This window comes from Cervus canadensis, chromosome 8, assembly GCF_019320065.1.
Source record: "Cervus canadensis isolate Bull #8, Minnesota chromosome 8, ASM1932006v1, whole genome shotgun sequence".
NCBI lineage: Eukaryota > Metazoa > Chordata > Mammalia > Artiodactyla > Cervidae > Cervus > Cervus canadensis.
In genome coordinates this window covers 14,087,650-14,109,821 of record NC_057393.1, presented here as the reverse complement: position 1 = coordinate 14,109,821, position 22,172 = coordinate 14,087,650, and the positions used below count along the sequence as shown (strand labels likewise).

The following is a 22,172-nucleotide window of genomic DNA, read 5'->3' as shown; positions in this document are numbered from 1 at the left end:
CAGGCTCAATCTTTGGCAAATAAACATGGCTGACCTTATTATGAAGGCTCTTCCACTCAACTTCCATCTCCCCACAGTCTCAGAGTTCTCTTTGCCTCTGGTCTAAAATAATCCCACTAACATCACTCCCAAATTGTCTCGTAATTATCAGATTACCACACACAGTCTAATTTTGTTAAGAGGTAGTGGGATTTGAGGGAACAAGAACAGATCCTATGGGCAAAAAGAGTTTGGTTCTTTGTATATGGTAAAAGAATCCAGTATTTCGTAGACTCTGAAGTATTACTTATGTGACATATTTGGTTTACATGTTTCTTTCCCTACAATGACAGTTCTTAGAAAGTAGGCATCATCTCTTCAAATGTTTCTCTAATTCTAGTCAAAATCAAAGTCACTCAGTTGTGTCCAACTTTTTGAGACCCTATGGACTATACAGTCCATGGAATTCTCTAGGCCAGAATACTGGAGTGGGTAGCCTTTCCCTTCTCCAGGGGATCTTCCCAACCCAGGGATCGAATCCAGGTGTCCTGCATTGCAGGCGTTATTTTCTACCAGCTGAGTCACAAGGGAAACCCAAGAATACTAGAGTGGGTTGCCTATTCCTTCTCCAGCGGATCTTCCTGACCCAGGAATTGAACTGGGGAATTCTAAGGGTAGGTTAAAAGAAAATGGAAGGGAATCTAATATAAATTATCTCTCAGAATCAAATCCTTTCAAAAAATGAGGTTTTGATAGGGAAGTGGTAGTAGAGAGAAGGAAAAGTACCAATCAAATAAAACAAAAAGATAAAGTCTAGACTCCAGATGACTTCTTCTGACTTCATGATTTTGGATGTGGCTGATCCTATTCTAAAGCCCTTCTTAGAGCAGTGGCCAATTTCAAGTTGCCAGCTGACAACACATAACCCTCTAAAAGGAATACATTCGTTCTGATTAAGAGTTTCAAATTCTTATTTATGGACTCTCTCCAAGTGGTTAGCTGAATGCTTTTTAGAAATTTATTACTTCTTATTTTTCAGACAAATCTGAAATGTCATGACATCTCCTAATGTCTTTAATGGTTCCCTCTGGTATCTACATACTGGGCTACAAAAGACACTAAGTGCTTCTGCTTTTCATACTGAACACGTGACTGTAACAGTAGCTCTCTTTTGTCCATCTACTACATATCCAGAGAAGATTCGTTGCTAATTCTTCATCACCTCAAAGGAAGAAATCAGTATTCTTTCTTCCTGTTTGATAGTGACATATTTATGTGGATGGACTGCCTTAACAGTTATTTAGATTTTTAGCCTTCTATCTCTAATTAGAGAAGGGAAAACTTAAATCTTACAAGGGACAATTGCTATCATGGGTCTCAGGGCATAGTCTGGTAGGCTGGTAGGAGAGGGAATAGGGTTAGTACCAAAAATGTACATTAAAAAGCTTGTTTTAAAAATTAAAACTCCTTTCATATTTTTATTCAAAATGGAGAACAAGGGAAAGTTAGACCGGACAGCTGGGTGCCAAAAGGCTGCCACTGCTTTTCCCTCAACCCCAGAATTTCCACATTCAGAGGTTCCACAGCTCATTTTCATGGTGCCTTCTTCTCTTCTCCTCAAATGGCCTCAAGAATTCCACGCTGCATCAAGAATAAAACAATGTTTGAAGACTCCAGTGGCAGTTTGGATAACTGATGGAAGAGAAGACATGGATGGCACAGACAGGATAGTTAAGAGAGAGCAAAAGAAAAGAGCATTTACAGGTAACCTATCTTACGTCTGGGAGTAAGGGTAAAGCAAGTGGGTGGTCAAGGATGAGTGAACTCCAGTTCTGGGAGGGTAAGACTCAAGATCTCTCTTTCTTTAAAACCATGTATGTCTAAGTGACATTTATGAGATCTGTTTGCTTTACATGCACACAATAATGATTATGTGTGGTCAACATTTTAATATGTGTATGTGCTAAGTTGCTTCAGTCATGTCTGACTCTTTGCAACCCTATGGACCATAGCCTGCTTAGCTCCTCTGTCCATGGGATTCTCCAGGCAAGAATACAGGGTGGGTTGCCATGCCCTTCCTTCAGGAGATCTTCCCGACCCAGGGATCGAACCAGTGTGTCTTAGGTCTCCTGCACTGGCAGGTGGGTTCTTTATCACTAGCGCCACCTGCAACGTCCCATGTTTAACAGATATCAGGTTAGCTGTATTGCCAATAGAGCTGAGCGATACTGTTGTCTTCATCGTTTCCTACTGAAATATGGCCTCAAACTTTTTTAAAATCTGAAAACTTCTTAAATTTGTTCCTTAGTAAAAGAGAAGCAAACTATCATCACCAAACCTGTATAGCGCAACAGATGAAATAAATCATAAAGTGTCCTGTCTCTTTTGGTGCAAGTAAATACATTTTTAGTATTGACACCGTCATCACTTTCAAGATGATCCTCTAATTTTTGTTTAAGCCTAATTTCAAATTTATTCCTCATTCTATCTCATGAGGAATCTTTACTTATTATTTTTAAAGAACAAACGCTACCACAGAGTACTTCATTTACCCTATGAGCTCTTTTATTGTGCAAATAAGCTAACAAACAGCACTGAACTGAGTGTCTGATTTTGATCCAAACTTTCCTCAGATTTCTAATAAGGTAGGAAGTAGGTTCTATGCAGGGTATTTATTAAATTATTCTTTTCAATTATTCTCTGACATCCCAATTTAAGAAAAATTCCACAAGACAATTAAGTTCTTTTCTTGCTTAAGCCACTATTCATTAGATTTAGCTAGGACTCACAGCTATTGCATTACAACTGTTCTACTTCCACCCCCAGCTACAACATCTATGCAAATACCACAAATTCAAAACTTTCCATTTATTATTGATCGTACCCAACTTAAGAGCATAAAGTAAATTACACTTTAAAAAAGGTTTGAAAAACTCAAAGGAGTATTTAAAACATGTAATTAAGTTTCTTTCAATATTTTTTAGCATAGTTATTTTTTAATGATATACTTTTTTCTAGCCAAATTTGCAATGTATCTCAAATGATCAAATCCTATTCTGTAATGCTTTATGTAGTCTTCAGAAACACTGTGATTCTGCTCCCTAGGGTTATTAAATTCAGACACATGTGATTTAATGCCTGGAGACACTGCAGTGCTGCTGCCATGTTTGACACCAGATGTAATTACTAACCTAGAATTCCTTCTCCAAAACTACCTATGACATATGCTAAGATCTAAAATTATGACTCAAGATTAAAGTCTCAGTAACCTTTGCTACAAAATATTAAAGCTGTCTAATCTCATATCTTTGCAAATATAATAAAGGAAACTGAAAATGCCAACAGCAACGGCAAATTAGGACCCTTTCATATCTAGACAAAACAATGCTGGTTTTCACGTATTTACTTATTTGAGAACAAAATGTAAACCTGGCTATTTTCTCTGAGAAGTTGCTTCAAATTGTTTGAGATGTAACAAAGGAAAGGTGGCATGAACAACCACAAGAGAAAGGGGAGGTTTTCCTACAAAAAACTATTTTGACCCTGTCACTCTGTTCAGTTCAGTTCAGTCGTTCAGTCGTGTCCAGCTCTTTGCAACCCTATGGGCTGCATTCCCATGTCCCAAATCCAATTCTCCCAATTACTTTCACACATTCAAACTCTGGGGGCCCATCCTCCCTTTTCAGCTTTATTTCTCCCTCCTTTCCTATACTCATTGAAATTACTCTATTCCAAAATAATTCCACAGTGCTCAATTTTTTTATGTAAGAATGTTCATAACAATTACTACATAGAGAAGCTGGCAACAATTCAAAAGTCAAAGGCACATCCATAAAAATACCACATAACCATTAAAAGTCAAAATTTTTGAAAGCATGGTAATATGCTTATGTATCTGTTTAAAAAATTGAGAACTGTCTTTTTAAAAATGCTATGAAGAATAACAGACTATCCTAGAAATTCCAAAAAGTACCCTTACTACTACTGTGAAACAGCTAGGTGGTACAGTTCAAAAGTACTTATTCACCAGTATAATGAAGACAAAAGAGGAGTTTTCTTAAATACTGGCTACCAAAAAATAATCATAGGATTAGTTATACTGCCACCAAGAATTAAATGGGAACAGCTAAATATCTAACTTATTAAACACAACTTTAAAAACACAATAATTTATTCCTGCAAAAAAACTACTGATGTTACCTTAAAACAGACTAAAAGTAACTCTGGAGAGGTCTGGGGTTCCAAAAGCACTCTTGGCATTTTATTATTACTAAATCCATAATAGTATATGCTTAGTAAACTAAATAAACCTTTTTTTTTAAAGTCTGAGGGTCCCTTTAGGACACTGACTTTTTTTTTTCTTTTCTATTTCAGCCATAAAATTCTGGGATTCTATTCTCGTGTAACTTCATGGGCTTAATGAAGAAATTTTGTAGACAATATCTTGAATAAATGCTCTAAAATCTTTAGCAGACTACTAGATTTATGCAAATTCCAAGAAGCAAGACATAACTGCTACTAAAACTGCTATGCAGAACATTCAAAAACACCAACTCAACTTTGAAAACAAATTAGCTAATAACTAGTGACAATTTTTACTCATTTAGGAACCCAAAGAACACAAACATGTTCAAATAAAACATGAGATTAAAGCAGTTTTTATTTTTAATTATAGCACTTAAAATATTTTTAAAATGCTTTTACAGTTTTTTCAAACTCTTTGCAATTTCGGTGACAGCTTCTTTTGAGAGAGATCAAAAAAGGAAGCAGAACGCCATCCTCTTCTTTCCATTGCCTTAACTGCCACCTAGTTAAAGCAGCCAGTGCCTCCCCAAATGCCTCTTAACTGATCTGATCTCTCTGCAGGTTTACCCCTGTCCTCTTGTAATTCTTTCTCTATACAGGCAGACGAATATCAAACTCTGGGACAGCACAACAAAAACAGGGTCTCTTGTCAGACAAGAGACTGTTTCCCCAGCAGCTAACACAGTGCCTGGTACAAATTAAGTGCTCACAAAATATCCGATAAATGAATGAGTGAATGCTCTGAATGTACATACTTTTCAATGTTTTCAGAATTATCTCCCTCTGATCTCACAACTATGAAACGACTAAAGTTACAAAAGGAAAATTAGTCAGATAAGGTTTTTGATGCAAGCAAGCAATTAATGTTATACCTTTATGTGATTCATTTTATTATGGATGCATTACCACAAAACAAATAAGAGCTGTTCATAATTATTTGCAAATGACTAAAAATAACTCAAGGATACAGAAATATGAAAAAACACTTATAGAATATAAACTTTATACAGATGTAAAACTAAGCAAATTTATCTTACCGTCTTAATAGAACTCCTTTGCTTTTCTTCCCAAACACCAGTACTCAGCTCAAGTGTGCAATGAATATTTGCTTCACTGTCATACGATCCAAAAATAAGTAACCTGAAGTATAAAACAAAACATAGAGACTATTATACCAGTTATATGTATTAAACTTTTTCTTCCTGATCATTATACCCAAAATTAATACTGTTAACAAAGGAAAAAATTTAACTAAACACTTGGTACACGCTCTAGTGGAAAAGTGAAATAAAATGAAAAATCAGATGAAACTCTAGGACAAGCTGTTTTTAAGCAGCTTATTCAAAGAAATTAGTATTTATTCATGAGGTAAGCAAGTTGATCAGATATCTACACATAGTAGCAAATGCTATAGATTTTCAAATCAGGCTGTTGAATTTTAAAAATAAGTTGCAAAGTGATGCATGTATAATAGTATGATACCATCTCTGTAAAAATTAAACACACATAAAATAGAATAATATGGTTGCTTATGAACACACACACACACACACATCCCTTCCATCCACTAATGTGACTTGAGCAAATTATTTAACTTCTCTAAACTCATGTCTTCCTCTGGGAACTTCAGGCCAAAAACAGTAACTTACCTCTTAGAAGAAGCTGTTGTGAGAGTAAGAGACAAGGCACATGAGGCATTCAGCACGGTGTTTAGCAAACAGTCTGGAAAAGGAAATGGCACCCCACTCCAGTATTCCATGGGATTCTGGAGAATTCCATGGACAGAGAAGCCTGGTGGGCTACAGTCCATGGGGTCGCAAAGAGTCAGACACGACTGAGTGACTAACACTTAGCGAACAGTCAGTGCTCAATATATGTTTACTATTTCTATTAACTTGAAAACAACTGTCACAGAATAACTGCACCACTTAATTTTACTGTTTTATATTTAGATCTAAAAAGGAAATCTTGAATCCGATCTTGAGATGATATAAAGCAGTTTTTCTTATTGAAGGAAAAAACCATCACCGACATGTTCAACTTCTTATTACATATCTCCTAAGTCTGAATGTGGGTCTGCCAATGTGTTTTAGGAGTAAGTTTGTGAATAGCTTTAGCATTAATCACCATTTTGACTGTTGCTCTATTACTTTATCTCTACACAAAGATCATAGGGATAGGAGTGAGATAATGAAAGAAAAGTGGATAAAAGACCTTAGAGTACTAAGAGAAAATTGTGTCCTAAGGTTGGAGAACTGAAGAAAACCAGGCCCATACCTCACAAACTGGTTTCATAAACTGAAAAGCCAGTATAAACTCATAGCAAAAAAGTTCCTAAATTTAAATAGTTTTTAATCTTAAATGGAAATTTAAACTTACTGCCTAACAATTTATTGCCAAGAGTATTAAAAATTTTCATAATTCAAAAATACTAGGCTTAAAAATTGATAATTTTCATTCAGCAAAGCTCTGCTGCCACCATCTGTTCAAAAGAGCAAACTACCTGAAGGATTTACTGTCAATCCAGAGAAGGCTACGCACCATCTGCGGCTGCTGCTGCTAACTCGCTTCAGTCGTGTCCGACTCTGTATGACCCCATAGACGGCAGCCCACCAGGCTCCCCCATCCCTGGGATTCTCCAGGCAAGAACACTGGAGTGGGTTGTCATTTCTTTCTCCAACGCATGAAAGTGAAAAGTGAAAGTGAAATCGCTCAGTTGTGTCCGACTCTTAGTGACCTGATGGACTGTAGCCTACAAGGCTCCTCCATTCACGGGATTTTCCAGGCAAGAGTACTGGAGTGGGTTGCCATTGCCTTCTCCGATGCACCATCTGGTACTCCCAAATTCTCAACAGGTATTACAGGATTCAGGAATGAGAAAGCATAATTCTTGCAATCCTTCCCTGAAATCATAAGTCATTCTATATTTTTGACAACACTTTTTAAAATTTTAAAAGCGTAATAAAAATTAACCAAAAAGTAAGCCACAGGACTAAATGTGTGATAAGAAATAATTTTTTTTTGTTTCAGAAAATAAATTTCTGTTAAGAAAACATAAAAGCAAACGTTTGTGATCTTAATTAGGCAACAATTTCTTAAAACAGGAGACCAAAAGCACAGGTAACAAAAGAAAAAATAGGTGAATGGAACTTTACTGAAATTAAAATTTTTCTCCTTCAAAGGATACCTCCAAGTAAGCAAAGACAATCCACAGAATGTGCGGATCAGGTGTCTCATAAGGACCTACTATAACCCAATTGAAAAAATGGACAAAGAATATGAATAGACATTTATCCAAAGAAGACATGCGAACAGCCAATCAGCACATGAAAATATGCTCAACATCATTAGTCATCAGGGAAATGCAAATTAAAACCACAATGAGATACACTTCATACCCACTAGATAGCTAATTTAAAAAGAGAGACGTGTGGGTGAGGATATGGAGAACCTAGAATCCTCACACATTGCTGGAGGGGTTGGAAAATGATGTAGTCACTTGCTCCTTAAAAAGTTAACATAGAATTAACATATAACCCAGAAATTCTACTCCTAGATATATAATCAAGAAAAATAAAAGCATATATTCACACAAAAACGTGACATGAATGTCCATGATAGCATTTGTCACAACAGCCAAAACGTGAAAACAACCCATATGTCCATGAGGTCATGAACAGGTAAATAAGATATGGCATACGGCATATACACACAATGGAATATTATTTGGTAACAAAAGGCAATGAAGTGATGACACATGCTACAATATGGATAAACCCTGAAAACAAGCTAAGTGAATAAAGCCAATCACAAAAGATTCCATACTCTATGGAATGTCTGCTGCTGCTGCTGCTAAGTCACTTCAGTCGTGTCCGACTCTGTGAGACCCCATAGACGGCAGCCCACCAGGCTCCGCCGTCCCTGGGATCCTCCAGGCCAGAATACTGGAATGGGTTGCCATTTCCTTCTCCAATGCACGAAAGTGAAAAGTGAAAGTGAAGTTGCTCAGTTGTGTCCCACTCTTAGTGACCCCATGGCCTGAAGCCTGCCAGGCTCCTCCGTCCATGGGATTTTCCAGGCATAAGAGTACTGGAGTGGGTGCCATTGCCTTCTCCAATGGAATGTCTGGAAATAAGCAAATTTATAGAGGCAAAAGTAGCATCAAAGATCAATGATCATAGATCACCATAACAAATATAATAATGAAAAGGTTTGAAATACTCTGAGAATTAACAAAATATGACATAGACACAAAGTGAGCAAATGCTGTTAGAAAAAATGGTGCTGACAGACTTGCTCAATGTAGGGTTGTCACTCGATGCAGGGTTGTCACAAACCCTCAATTCCTAAATGCAATATTTATGAAATACAGTAAAGCAAGGTGTAGTAAAACAGGTATACTTGTGTATCTCTACTGCTATTTCATGTAGTAAAACACTATTTTCATGCTTCTGATATCTGAATAGCAAAAGAACTTAAGAAAATTAAGTATAAACCCAGATGACATAAAGCGAACACTATGTTAAAATGCCAGAGTCCAAAATATTTCAGTGTGGTGTTGGCATGCTATACACTTAAATATGATACTTTCAACAAATGTGAACTGTGAAATGAACTGTGGTCAGAAAAATAAGAATTCAAAAGACTCTTGGTTACATAAGGTCTGGGGGAAGAGGACTAGGGGGAATAGGAATTGACTGCTAATCAGTGTGGAGCTTCTGTGACAGGGACAACAATGTTCTAAAATCAGACTGTGTTGATAATTGTACCTTCTTCTCCCTCTGAAACAAGTGTCACTATTTCCCCCACAAGTCCTGAAGAGAGAAACTTTGTTTTGAACTTTATAACCTCTAATATTAGAAAATAACCAACACTTGACCAAATCAAAGTTCAATGAGATCATAACTCTCCTAGACTCAAATTCTTAACATTCCTTGGCTTCTTCTACCTACACCCACCCACATATTCTGTCACTCACTAAATCCTGTCCTAGTTATACCATTTGTCCCTTTTTGTTTCTACTAATACATGTATTTCAAGAACTTACTTCCTCACTTTTAACCTATAACACCTCTTAATTTGTTTCTGGGCCTTCAATTTCTTTTTCCATGCAATCCACACTATAAACAACAATTTCTGAAAACAAGTGTCACCTTCAGGTATCTTTAATAAGTTCATCAGAAGCACTTGATTGACAGTTATGGCATCATGGTGCAAAGAGAGGGAAAATTCAGATATAATACCCTTGAATTCTTATTTTTCTGACCACAGTTCATGTCACAGTTCACATTTGTTGAAAGTATCATATTTAAGTGTATAGCATGCCAACACCACACTGAAATATTCTGGAGTCTGGCATTTTATCACAGTGTTTCCTTTATGTCATCTGGGTTTGTACTTAATTTTCTTAAGTTCTTTTGCTATTCAGATATCAGAAGCATGAAAATAGTTGTTTTACTACATGAAATAGCAGTAGAGGTATACAAGCATACCTGTTTTACCATGCCTTGCTTTACTGCTCTTTGCTTTCTATATTTTGTAAATATTACAGTTTTTAGAAATTGAGGGTTTGTGACAGCCCTGCGTTGAGCAAGTCTGTCAGCACCATTCCTTTCCTATAGCATTTGCTCACTTTGTGTCTGTGTCACGTTCTGTTAAATCTCAGACTATCTCAAACTTTTTCACTACCATTATATTTGTTATGATGATCTATGATGAATGATCTTTGATGCTATTATGTAATTATTTTGCAGCACCATGAAGAAGGCAAACTTGTTTGACTTTTAAAAAATCTGTGAATGTACCTTTTATTTCAGTTGAACAATGCAGTGATAGTTTCAGGTGGACAGAGAAGGGACTCAGCCACACCTATACATTTATCTGTTCTTCCCCAAACACCCCTCTCATCCAGGCTGCCACATGACACCGAGCAGAGTTCCCTGTGCTAAGCACAGTAGGTAGTTGTTGATTATCCACTTTAAACATAGCAGTGTGTTCAGATTCATCCCACACTCCCTACGTATCCCTTCCCCCTGGCAACCATAAGTTCATTCTCTCAATAAAGTCTGCGAGTCTCTTTCTATTTTGTTAAGTTCATTTGTCTCATTTCTTTTTAGATTCCACATATAAGGAATGTCATGTAAAATTTTTCCTTCTCTGACTGGCTTCACTCAGTCTTACAATCTGAAGGTCCTTCCATGTTACTGCAAATGGCATTATTTCGTTCTTTTTAATGGCTGAGTAGTATTCCATTGAATATATGTACCACATCTTATTTCATTCCTCTGTCAGTGGACATTTAAGTTGCTTCCATGTCTTGGCTACCGTAAATAGTGCTGCGGTGAACACGGGGATGAATGTATCCTTTCACATCATGCTTTTCTCCAGATATATGCCGGGGATTGGGACTGCGGGGTCATATGGTAGCTCTATTTTTCGTTTTTTAAGGAACCTCCATACTGTTCTCCATAGTGACTGTACCAATTTACATTCCCACCAACAGTGTAGGAGAATTCCCTTCTCTCCACACCCTCTCCAGCATTTACTATTTCAAACTCAATTGACTTTTGAAAATAACAACAAAGGATTTAGACTATTACATAAACTTTACTGATAAAACAGTGGCAGAATTTGAGAGCACCGACTCCAGTTTTGAAAAAAGTTCTGCCGTGAGTAAAACACTACCAAGCAGAATTGCATGCTACAGGAAATCGTCTATGAAAAGAAGAGTCAATCAATGCGCCAATTTCTCTGTTGTCTTATTTTAAGAAATTACCATGCCATCTCATCCTTCAGCAACCACACTTGGTAAGTCACAGGAGCCACCAACATTAAGGCAAGATTATCCACCTGCAAAGAGTTTATGACTCACTGAAGGCTCAGATGATGGTGAGCATCATTTGGTAATCAAGTCTTTTATAATAAGGTATGTACATTTTTTCTAGACATAATACTATCACACACTTAACAGACTACAGTATAGTGTAAACATAACTTTTCTATGTATTGGGAAACCAAAACATTCATGTGATTTGGTTTATCGTCATGTTCACTTTATTGCAGTGCTCTGGAAATATGCCTATACAATTACAAAAGAAACAATACTATTTCCAACACAATAATCTTAGGGAAGAGGAACTAGGGGAAGAAAAGAATACCTACATAAACCTAGGGCAAGTGAACTCCAAATTTGGGATATTCTGAGAAGCCTGCTTCTAGTCAAAGGCAACCTAACTATAGGGAAGATTACTTAATTATATCCCAGAGAAGTGTATAGAAACAAAGGGAAACATCATTCAATTATTTTATTTTATTTATTTATCTCTTACTGCTAGAGGAACTTAAACAGTTAAATAAATACAGGCATAGGCATAAGATCTCTAGGAATTCAGTTCATCTTGTGGAGTTATATGTCCAAATTCAGAGTTACAGACCATTATTGTTACAGATCTACACAGCTTTTAAAAAAAACTCGAGGAATGATATTCAGCAACAGTGTCAAGTAATTCTTGTTTTTCAACAGCTCACTTTGAGTGGAAGTTTTCCCTTAAAGAAAATTAAATATCTCATGTTTGAGCTAACTTCCTTTTATCTCTCCTCCAGCCTTTATATACATGATGCTTCATTATTAATACACATTTCTACATCTCAAGATCTTCCTGAAAAGGTAACTTAAAAAAATGACTTGCCTTCAAACAGACTAAAAAAAAAAATTCCAAAATTTATATACTTCTAACACAATATGAAAAATTTAAGAATCAAAATTTTCTTCAACAAGCTAAAAAAAAAAAGACTATGAAGATAGAATGAGTGAAGGATTTTGAAGTCAAACAAACCTAGCTTCAAATTCCAGCCATGTGGTTTTAAGCAAGTAACCCATGGATCTCAGTTCTTCATCTATAAAACATATATTATTAATCTCATGAAGATGTTCTGAGGACTGAAACAATGAATGCAAAGTACCTACCATATATATATGTGTGTATGTAAATTGCAGATAATAAGTAAATGCTATTAACAACAATAAAGGTAACTGTGGAATCATGCCCCCCAATATATTCAAATTTAGCTAGATATTTTCTCTTTTTAAAAAAGATAAAACTGTCAAATATTAAAATAAATGCAGACTATAAGGAACATTTATTTACCAACTACTTAGGAGAGGAAACAATATTTAGCATTATTTACTGTAGATAATTTTTTTTTTTTACCACTTGAGTCAAAAATAAACAAGTGAATGTACTCAAACTCAATCCTAAAATAAACGGAAGAATAAAAACAAATGTAAGCTAGAATTATATCTTTGGTTTTAACTTTTAAAATAGCTCATGAGTCTGAAATGAATTTCAAAATTCCATGTTAATAGCCTTCTCCATGGAAGAACTAAACACTTCACCATATAATATGGATATAACGCTACTTAAAAGTATTAATTCCTTCTGCCAAATTTTTATGTCAAAGCTGCCTCTAATAAAAGAAACAAGACCAGCTGATTTTATTTCAAATTTGTTTAATCACACAATTAAACCCTTTCCTTTGCCTTATAAAAATCTAAGTAAAAATATGTATTTCTGGTTCTAGAAGGATAGTGGTAGTGATAGCATGGTTTTGAGTCTCCCAAAATCTTCCCATAAAAGCACAGAGAACAATCAGGAAAACAAAAGCAAAACAAAGGCAAAACCTGTCAACAACATCTAAAACAAAACCAGGTGAGCAGTACTTCAGGTAACAGTGGTAAAGTGGTCACACAAACTCTCCAACAGACTGCAGTTATAAAAAGTGGATAAAAAGATTTGTAAAAACACATTTAAAGGCAAAGAAAACTTAACCAAAGCAGAGAGAAGCCAGAGGACAGTCTAATTTCAAAAAATTTCAAGAAGGAGTATAAATTACTAGCTTGGGGTTTACACCGCTCAGGGCTAGAGTTGCAGGGAAATGGTGGTGTAGTTCACGCAGCAGAAAGTTGAAGATTTATGGGTTTTAACTATCAGAGGATGGCGTGCAAAGCTGACAGAGCAGCTAGAAATTATGGGGTGATCCCTAGGAGCAAAGAAACCACTGAGAGGGTAAGTTCCATCTCTGCTCAAATCCTTGGCTGACTCCTATGTAAAGGAGGAGACTCCGGGACACCAGTCCAAAACGGCAGTAGTGGGAAGACAAAATAGAGAACAGAAACATGCTGTTGCTAGGAAGATGGAAAGGTGGCAAGAATAAGGAGACAACAATTTGCAACTTGAGAACAGGAAAGTCAACTGCCCTCTAGAACATAAAATCAATCATCCCAGAATATAACAGAAACCGGAGTTTCTACAACTCATTATTTCCAATGTCCAGTTTTCAAGAAGCAGCAGCAAGAAAAAGAAAAGCAAAGAAAAAAGACAAGGTCATGTCACAAGCACATAAGGAGCCAGTTTGAAGAGGCTCCAAGAAGCTACATCTGAGAAAATTTAGGCACCAAAATAATTAAGCATGGTAAGGAATTATAACCATTGAAAAAAATAAGAATCCATGAGTGCATGCTGATAACAGATAATTATGGGATAAGGGAGAACTCTTGGTAATAAAAGTAGAATGCCAAGGGCTATGGTTTTTCTGCATTTGTGTTAACATTTAAAAAATTTTTAAATGATGTATTTTTGGAACCCAGTAAAACAAAACAACACTCTAAAAGGTGCTGAGAAAACAGAAGCTTTACAATACTGTAAGTATGACTCAGTGAAGAACTGACCTTAATTAGAACTATCTATAATAAGGACAGTCTATCCTAAATATACTGCTTTAGAGTACAGAACTGTCACACGACAAAACTTTACAGGCTTCGCTTTCACTGACTATAATCTTAGCTCGTTTCTTAAAAATATCACCAGTTGCTAAAACCAGGAAAACAAAAGAGAGAAGAGATGAGATGAGGCCCACTACACTGTTTAATATCTTTTATACAGAGAGGTAGGGACAAATCCCTTCTAGAATTTGACATCAGAATCTCTCTTCCCCTGAAAAGCAGGCATGGTTTATCAAGAGATTAAAAACTAAAAAAACTCATCCATCGAGTTTCCTTCTCTGCCAGAAAACCGATCTCTTTTCTACAAGGCTGTTTTTGATCTAATTTATCTTCTACTTAACTGCACATGGGAATATTATTTTCTTTTGCAAAGTATCTAAAATCCTTTTAGAAGCTGAACTATAAATTTAAAAATAATAATCTTAATAATCTTAGTGACTGCAACACTAATGTGAAATAATTTAGTCTTCTAACAGCAGTACTACAAACACAGCAGTTGAGTTCTTCTGTGATTAAAAAACTAACTTTAGTCAATGCAATAAAAAAGAGGCAACTTCAGAATGACTGTATTCGCTTTCTAAAACATTTGATAAAAGCAAGGTGTAAGAACCAATTTTTACAAACACAACTATGTTTCCATTCCCAAGCTTTATTTGGGAAATTCAAAACTGTATTTCATAAATTAGAAAACAACTTCCCTTCACAGTGCAGGACCCTTTCAAATTAATAAAATTCAAATTCCAGTTCTCACAACTACATGTCCAAAAAACCCAGTTTTCTATAAAGATTTTTTTCTTGATAAGTATGAGAATGATTATATCAAGGCATAACAACAGAAGTTACATCTACTGAAGCCTTAGCGTGTAGTAATGGCAACCCACTCCAGTGTTCTTGCCTAGAGAATCCTGTGGACAGAGGAGCCTGGTGGGCTGCTGTCCATAGGGTCGCACAGAATCAGACACAACTGAAGTGACTTAGCATGCATGCATGCATTGGAGAAAGAAATGGCAACCCACTCCAGTATGCTTGCCTGGAGAATCCCAGGGACAGAGGAGCCTGGTGGGCTGCCGTCTATGGGTTTGCACAGAGTCGGACACGACTGAAATGACATAGCAGCAGCAGCAGCAGCAGCAGGCACTATAGTTTATTTACTTATCTCTGATCACAATTACCAGTAAGCAGCATACTTGTCCATTTTTACAGATGTGTAACTTGCCCAAGAACATGTAACAGACAGTAAAAGCGTATCGCCAGGATGTGAACATAGCACTTGCTAACTCAAAAGTCAGGATTATTTCTACTTTGCGTTGCCTTCTGAAGCATAAAGCTTCCAGCTATACAACTCCCGTTATTTTCAGTAAACAGTTTACTATGAATACTTCTAACTTGTTTCCTCTTTGGCAAAATTTACTCTTAAATTACAACAAATTACAATTGCTAAATCTTCACACAGACTTCTGGAAGTCTTGAAATTCAAAATAAAGTTAAGAAAGAAAAAAATCCTCACAGAGAACCACTTTATCATTTCAAAATAAAGTTTAAAAAATTAAGAAATCCTTGCAGAAAGCCATCACTGTGTGTGGGTGACGAGTATGATTCTTTCACGGATTTCGGGAAAACATTATTAAAGTTATATTTTACTTGATTCAAGGTCAAGTTCAAAAATGCTTAAGAAACAAGCATTTAAAAGAATATTAAGCTAGGGGACTTCCCTGGTGGCAGAGTGGATAAGAATCTACCTTCCAATGCAGGGGACATGGGTTCGATCCCTGGTCCAGGAGGATTCCACATGCTACGGGGCAACTAAGCCCAGGTGCCACAACTTCGGAGTCTGTGCTCTAGAGCCCACAGGTCACAACTTCTGAGCCTGTGTGACGCAACTACTGAAGCCCACATGCCCAGAGCCTGCACTCCACAACAAGAGAAACTGCCACAATCAGAAGCCCATGCACCGCCACAAAGAGTAGCCCCTCTCACTGCAACTAGAGAAAGCCCATGTGCAGCAATAAAGACCCAGTGCAACCAAAAGATAAAAATTTTAACAGTATATTAAGTTAAAACTGTAACAACACTGGGCTTCCCAGGTGGCTCAGTGGTCAAGAATCTGCCTGCCAATGCAGGAGATGCAGGCTTGACCCCTGGATTGGGAAGATCCTCTGTAAGAGGAAATGGCAACCCACTCTAGTATTTTTGCCTAGAGAAGCCCATAGACAGAGGAGCCTGGCGGGCTGCAGTCCATGGGCTGACACAACTTAAGAGACTAAGCATGCACGAACATAATAATGCTGAGTGATCCCTATGACACTGTAACTTGGACATGTTTAAATAGGTCTCAAGGAGGAGAAATGTGAATATGCATGCCTATATGTTAAAAATCCAAGAAACTTCAACTCATGATAGCATGCTAATTTAGAACAATTTTATACACACACAAGTGGTCTACAGATATGTTCTAATCTTAATTGGTTTATGCTCTTTCAAAACTTTGATCATTCTAAAATGTTCTTCTATCGCCCTTTCCAGTGCCCTTTTAAGGCTGACGCAGTGCCTTAAGAGGCTAACACAGGAGGGTAAAGAAAGTCTCCATAAAACTCAGAGAAGAGATTTTTAGAACTCCTCTCTGGATCCTGTCTGGAGTCACAACTGAATCGGAAGATTTTAAGTCTTAGCACTTACTAGTATGTGTATAGTTAATACCAAAGTCATTAAATTTAAACTTGACCTTCAAAAAACAAATAAATAAATAAACTTACTGCGAAAAAAAAAATAAAATAAAATGTTCTTCTATTTGTTTCAAATCTTCTCATGTGAAGCTGGGTTTTGAAGAGGCAGAGGAACTAGAGATTAAATTGCCAACATTCGCGGGATCATGGAGAAAGCAAGGGAGTTCCAGAAAAACATCTACTTTTGCTTCACTGACCGTGCTAAAGCCTCTGATTGTGTGTATGACAACAAACTGTGGAAAATTCTTTAAGAGATGGGAGTACCAGACCATCTTAACCTGTTTCCTGAGAAACCTGTAGGCAGGTCAAGAAATAACAGTTACAACCAGACACGGAACTCACTGGTTCAAAATTGGAAAAGGCTGTATAATGTCAACTTCTGTGCAGAGTACATCACATGAAATGCTCGGCTAGATGAATCACAAGCTGGAATCAAGATTGCCAGGAGAAATGTCAACAACCTCAGACATGCAGATGATACTAGTCTAATGGCAGAAAGTAAAAAGAGGAACTAAAGAGACTCTTCATGAGGGTGAAACAGGAGAGTGAAAAAGCTGTCTTGAAACTCAACATTTAAAAAAACTAAAATCATGGCATCAGGTCCCATCATGTCATGGCAAGTAGAAGGGGAAGAGTAGTGACAGATTTTATTTTCTTGGGCTCCAAAATCACTGCTGACAGTGACTGCAGTCATGAAATTAAAAGACGCTTGCTCTTTGGAAGGAAAGTTATGACAAATCCAGACAGCATGTTAAAAAGCAAAGACATCACTTTGCCAACAAAGGTCCATGTAGTCAAAACTATGGTTTTTCCAGTAGTCATGTATGGATGTGAGAGTTGGACCATAAAGAAGGGTGCGTGGCAAAGAATCAATGCTTTTGAACTGTGGTGCTGGAGAAGCCTCTTGAGAGTCCCTTGGACAGCAAGGAGATCAAACCAGTTAATCCTAAAGGAAATCAACCCTGAATATTCATTGGAAGGATTGATGCTGAAGTTGAAACTAATACTTTGGCCATCTGATGTAAAGAGCTGACTTACTGGAAAAAACCCTAAAGCTGGGAAAGACTGAAGGCAAAGGCGAAGTGGGTGGCCAAAGATGAGGTGGTTAGATAGCATTACCGACTCAATGGATGCGAATCTGAGCAAATTCCAAGAGATAGTGGAGGACAGAGGAGCCTGGCATGTTATAGTCCATGAGGTCACAAAGAGTCGGATATGACTTAGCAACTGAACAACAACTTTTCACATTACTAAGTGAAGCAGTCATGGTAAAAATATCTTAAGAGCTCTTAAGCCTTAGGCTTCCAAAATTGAAATAAACAATAAGCATTTTTTTGTTCTTCCTCCAAAAAGGGGGGCATTGTTATTTGTTCTTCTGTTTTTTTCTAGAGTGTCACTTTCTATTTTAGAGATTACAATAAACCACACAAAATGAATTTATATTCAGTAGGGGGAAAACTTAAAATACTGAGATAATAATAGTATCTTTCCTTTAATGTGAATCCTAGAAACTTGGAAGCTCTATGAATTCAGAGTTCTATTTTTATACTAACAAATATGTTTAGAAGAAAATAATGTAAAAAAGATTTTAATAAAAATAAGACAAATGTTTTGACTTCTCAACACAAAGACAAAAAAGCAAGGATGAGTTGAAAATAGTACTTTATTCTCTCCTCCATTAACAATGTTAAGTACTCCTTAAACTGTGTGAATAATACACAGCACGACAACACTGAGTAGCTTTACATGGTCAGGTTTGTAACCATAGTGACTAAAAAACTATTGAGATAGCGTGCTTGTTCCCAAGATTAAGCTGTCACCCGGTGGAAGGTGCTGGCACTATATAACCCAAGCCTACAAGTACTAACATAAGAACATGAACTACTGTCCATGCTTTCTCCTTCAACTCTCCAGAAATACTGGTCTTTATATTATTTTTTGACAAGGTGATACAGTCACAAAAATCAAACAATACAAAAAAAGTTTATAATGAGAAGTTTGGCTCCCACCTTCACCCCTGTCCATCATCATTAACCCAGTTTCCTTCACCTTTTCCTCATAAAAATCTTTACTGGTTTCTTGTATACTCTTTCAGAGATTCGTTATACAGGTCCTTATTAAAATAAAGTAGGATACATATACTTCACAAATTGTCATGTTTTTCTTTGTATCATTTGCCTCAATTCAGCAAGACCTAAACAATGCCTTACTACACTCTCTTGATGCCTTCATGCAGTCGGGTTCAAGACTGACCCAAGGCTTTAGGTGAGCAGTATCTCAGATACAGCAAAAGAATGGTGAGCAAAGGAGACAACAATAGCTAGTGGTTAAAAGCCATAAGCAATAGACACAAGGAGCTTGGTATGTTTAAATACCTAAGGCCGGGAATGGCAAGCTATGGTCCATGGACCAAACCCAGTCCATTGTTGGTTTTTCTATGGCCTGTGGGCTACCAATAGTTCTCACATTTTTAAATGGTTAAAAAAAAAAAAATCAAAAGAACTTTATGACACATAAAAATTATAAAATTCATATAATACAGTTTTATGGTTACACAGTCAAGTCAGGCCCATTCATTTACCTACTGTCTTATCTATGACTGCTTTCATACTACAAGGCAGAGTTGAGTAGTTGCAAAAGAAACCACGTGAATGCCAAAGCCTAGACTATTTACTTATCTGGCACTTTAGAGAAAAAAATCTGCCATCCTCTTCTCTTAGGAAGGCCTTTTTGGCTGAAGCACTGTAAGTGAGGGGCTGAGTACAAAAAGAAACTAGAGAGGTAAAGAGGGGCACGCGTGTCATGGTAATGATTTGGGTCTACAGTCTAAGAGGAATGGGGAAGCCATCAAGAGAATTTTAAGTAGGAAAGGGACAATCAGATATGCATTTTGAAAAGCTTATTCTGGTTGACATATTGGTAACCAATGTTAGGAGATAAGGAAGGAGGCTAATGTAGTAAGTAGTTCAAGCAAAGTATAAACATAGCTTAAACTATAGGGATGGAAAAATAAAAAGGCTGGGCCAGATTATTTCTGAGATTCCCTTTCAGCCTAAAATTTAAGAATCACAGGGGTTTACAAGTCTGGTTTTGCAACTTTCCAGGGTATTTTTAATTACCAAACCAATTTTCAAAACTGTTATGCTATGAACAGCTTTCTAACAGGTAGTAAGAAATATGCCAACAGAGCATTATGTACCTAAGAAGTCTGGAAATTACTGCAGGACAAATGATTCCCCCCATTAGTATGCTTTCTAAAATATAGTTCATATTTTTTATAAGTTGGAAAGGACTACTCTTATGAAATTTACCATTAAAGAATTTACAGATAATATAATATAAATTAACACAGAGGGGAACAAGCACAGATACTGCTCACGTACATTTTCGGTATACCTTCTTTCCTCTAATGTAGTAATAACAAAGAACATACCTGCTACATTCTAGCAATGTAACTTTAAGGCGGCCTTCAGTAAGTGCCCATTGTTGTATATGGATATACTCTTCGTCGTCGTCCTCAAATCCTTGCAAGGTTTGGAATGGGAAAAACGGCTTATACCTGACAAAAGTAAAGATAAGTCTAAATTTCTGAATAATAAACACCACACTTTAAAGCATAGTAACAAAACTTACCTGTAGGAAAACAACACAAAACAAAACACCTAATACCTAAATTATAAAACCGAAGTTTACCACTCTCCCTCACAACTGGCTGTAAATGGTGCTTTCTTTGCAGCAGTCAAAACTTCCTGGTTTTTCTGGCATGCCCTCATTGACCAGGCAAGACTCTGAGAAGAACGTTAAAGAAAATCTAAGGCCAATCAGTGGGCTCTGAAACTTGAGTGGGGAGGAGAGATTCTTCCTGGACCAGATGGGAAGTGTTCCTGCAGTAACAAGATCAAAATTAGAATGCACTGTTCCATGGAAACAAGACAACTGGACAGTGATCAGTACTGCTGCTGCTGCTAAGTCACTTCAGTCGTGTCCGACTCTGTGCGACCCCAAAGACTGCAGCCCACCAGGCTTCCCCCGTCCCTGGGATTCTCCAGATAATGATAAATAATAACACAACAACAATTAACAGCAGCAAAGGTATTTATCAGAGATGTTTACTATTTGCCAGGCAGTGTGCTAAGAGCTTTACATGCTTTGTATGTTATTCATGCTTACAATCCTGAGTGAGCAATATTACTAGCTTCCCTTTCCAGATGAAGTGAGGGTTAGAAAGGATAAAGAATTTGTTCAACATTACACAGTGAGTGGCATAACCAGAATTCAAGCTATTTTAACCTCATCAAAGCCCAGACTACATAACACTTCTGTTACCTATGAATTATTCAGGTCTTTACATGTTCATTGTTAATACTCTTGGTTTTTATGGAGATGCTTGTGGTGAGTTATAATCTGCAGGCTTTAAAAAACTTTAATTTGAAACATAATTCGTACTCCTCTATTTAAGCAAAGGACAAAGAAAATAAGAGAAAATTGGATTTGAGGGTCCATAGTTTTCAATTAACCCTATTTGCTGTCACTAGATATGACATTTATCTGCTCAAAAGCTTTATGCCTTCTCACTAACCATACAATACAAAAGAAAGTCAAAAGTTCTTGGTTTCATATTCAAGGTCTACCAAAACCAATCTTTCCAATAGCATTTTTCCTTAATAGAAACTTTCCAATCTAGAAGAGTCATCACCCTCATGCACCCAGAGGATGCCATGTGTATTCCTGCTTTCAAGTCTTCTGTACTAAGGGAAGGTCTCCCCTATTCCTCAAAGCCTACTTAAACCCGAAATAACCGGCTTTAGGTCCTTTATCATGGTGGATCACACACACTGCTTTCATTCTTCTTTATCTCATAGTTATTTAAATTGCTGGGCACTTATGCCTTGAAATCTCAGATGTGATCTGGTCTCACATCTAATTATCTAACCCCTCACACATACCATCAGGACTGAAACATGTATCGATCTGGTTTATAAAAATCCAACATTAAATGTGAAACAAACATTAAGAAAATATGAATGGCCCTCAACAGTTTATACTGAAAAAGATTGTTAGAGGGAGAGAAATACAATTTTACGGTTGCCCGATGAACAGGATTAAAGAAAAAACTTCTTAGGGAAAGGCAAGTAGGTACACAGATAATGCTCAGTGCTTTTCTTCTGCTTTTGAAATAGATGGAAAACAGAAAGGCCCCTTTTGTTTCTTAGTTTCCATTGAACTTATTTGATTCAGACAGACTGGCGCCAAATTTCTGAGAGAAAAAAAAGCTAGAAACTACATCTATCATAGAAATGACAGAAGGATGGTGTAGCTCAGTGTTTTTAATAAGCCTTATGACTCCTGAAGAACATGTTACTGTCACTCTATTAAAAACAAAA

At 36.8% G+C, this 22,172-nt stretch overlaps 1 protein-coding gene and 1 non-coding gene across 2 annotated transcripts in view; one reads left to right on the top strand and one right to left on the bottom strand.

The window, feature by feature from the left end:
- PDZD8 (PDZ domain containing 8) overlaps positions 1-22,172 on the bottom strand; it is a 76,656-nt gene that overhangs the window by 28,747 nt on the left and 25,737 nt on the right. The window contains exons 2-3 of the mRNA XM_043475331.1: positions 20,222-20,347; positions 5,322-5,424 (exon numbers count right to left, since the gene is read on the bottom strand). Of these exons, the coding sequence (XP_043331266.1) occupies positions 5,322-5,424; positions 20,222-20,347 (229 nt within the window). The remainder of the gene's footprint in view (positions 1-5,321; positions 5,425-20,221; positions 20,348-22,172) is intronic.
- On the top strand, positions 16,588-16,710 carry LOC122446934. The gene has a single exon (XR_006271076.1). It is a non-coding gene; the product is annotated as a small nucleolar RNA SNORA26 (small nucleolar RNA).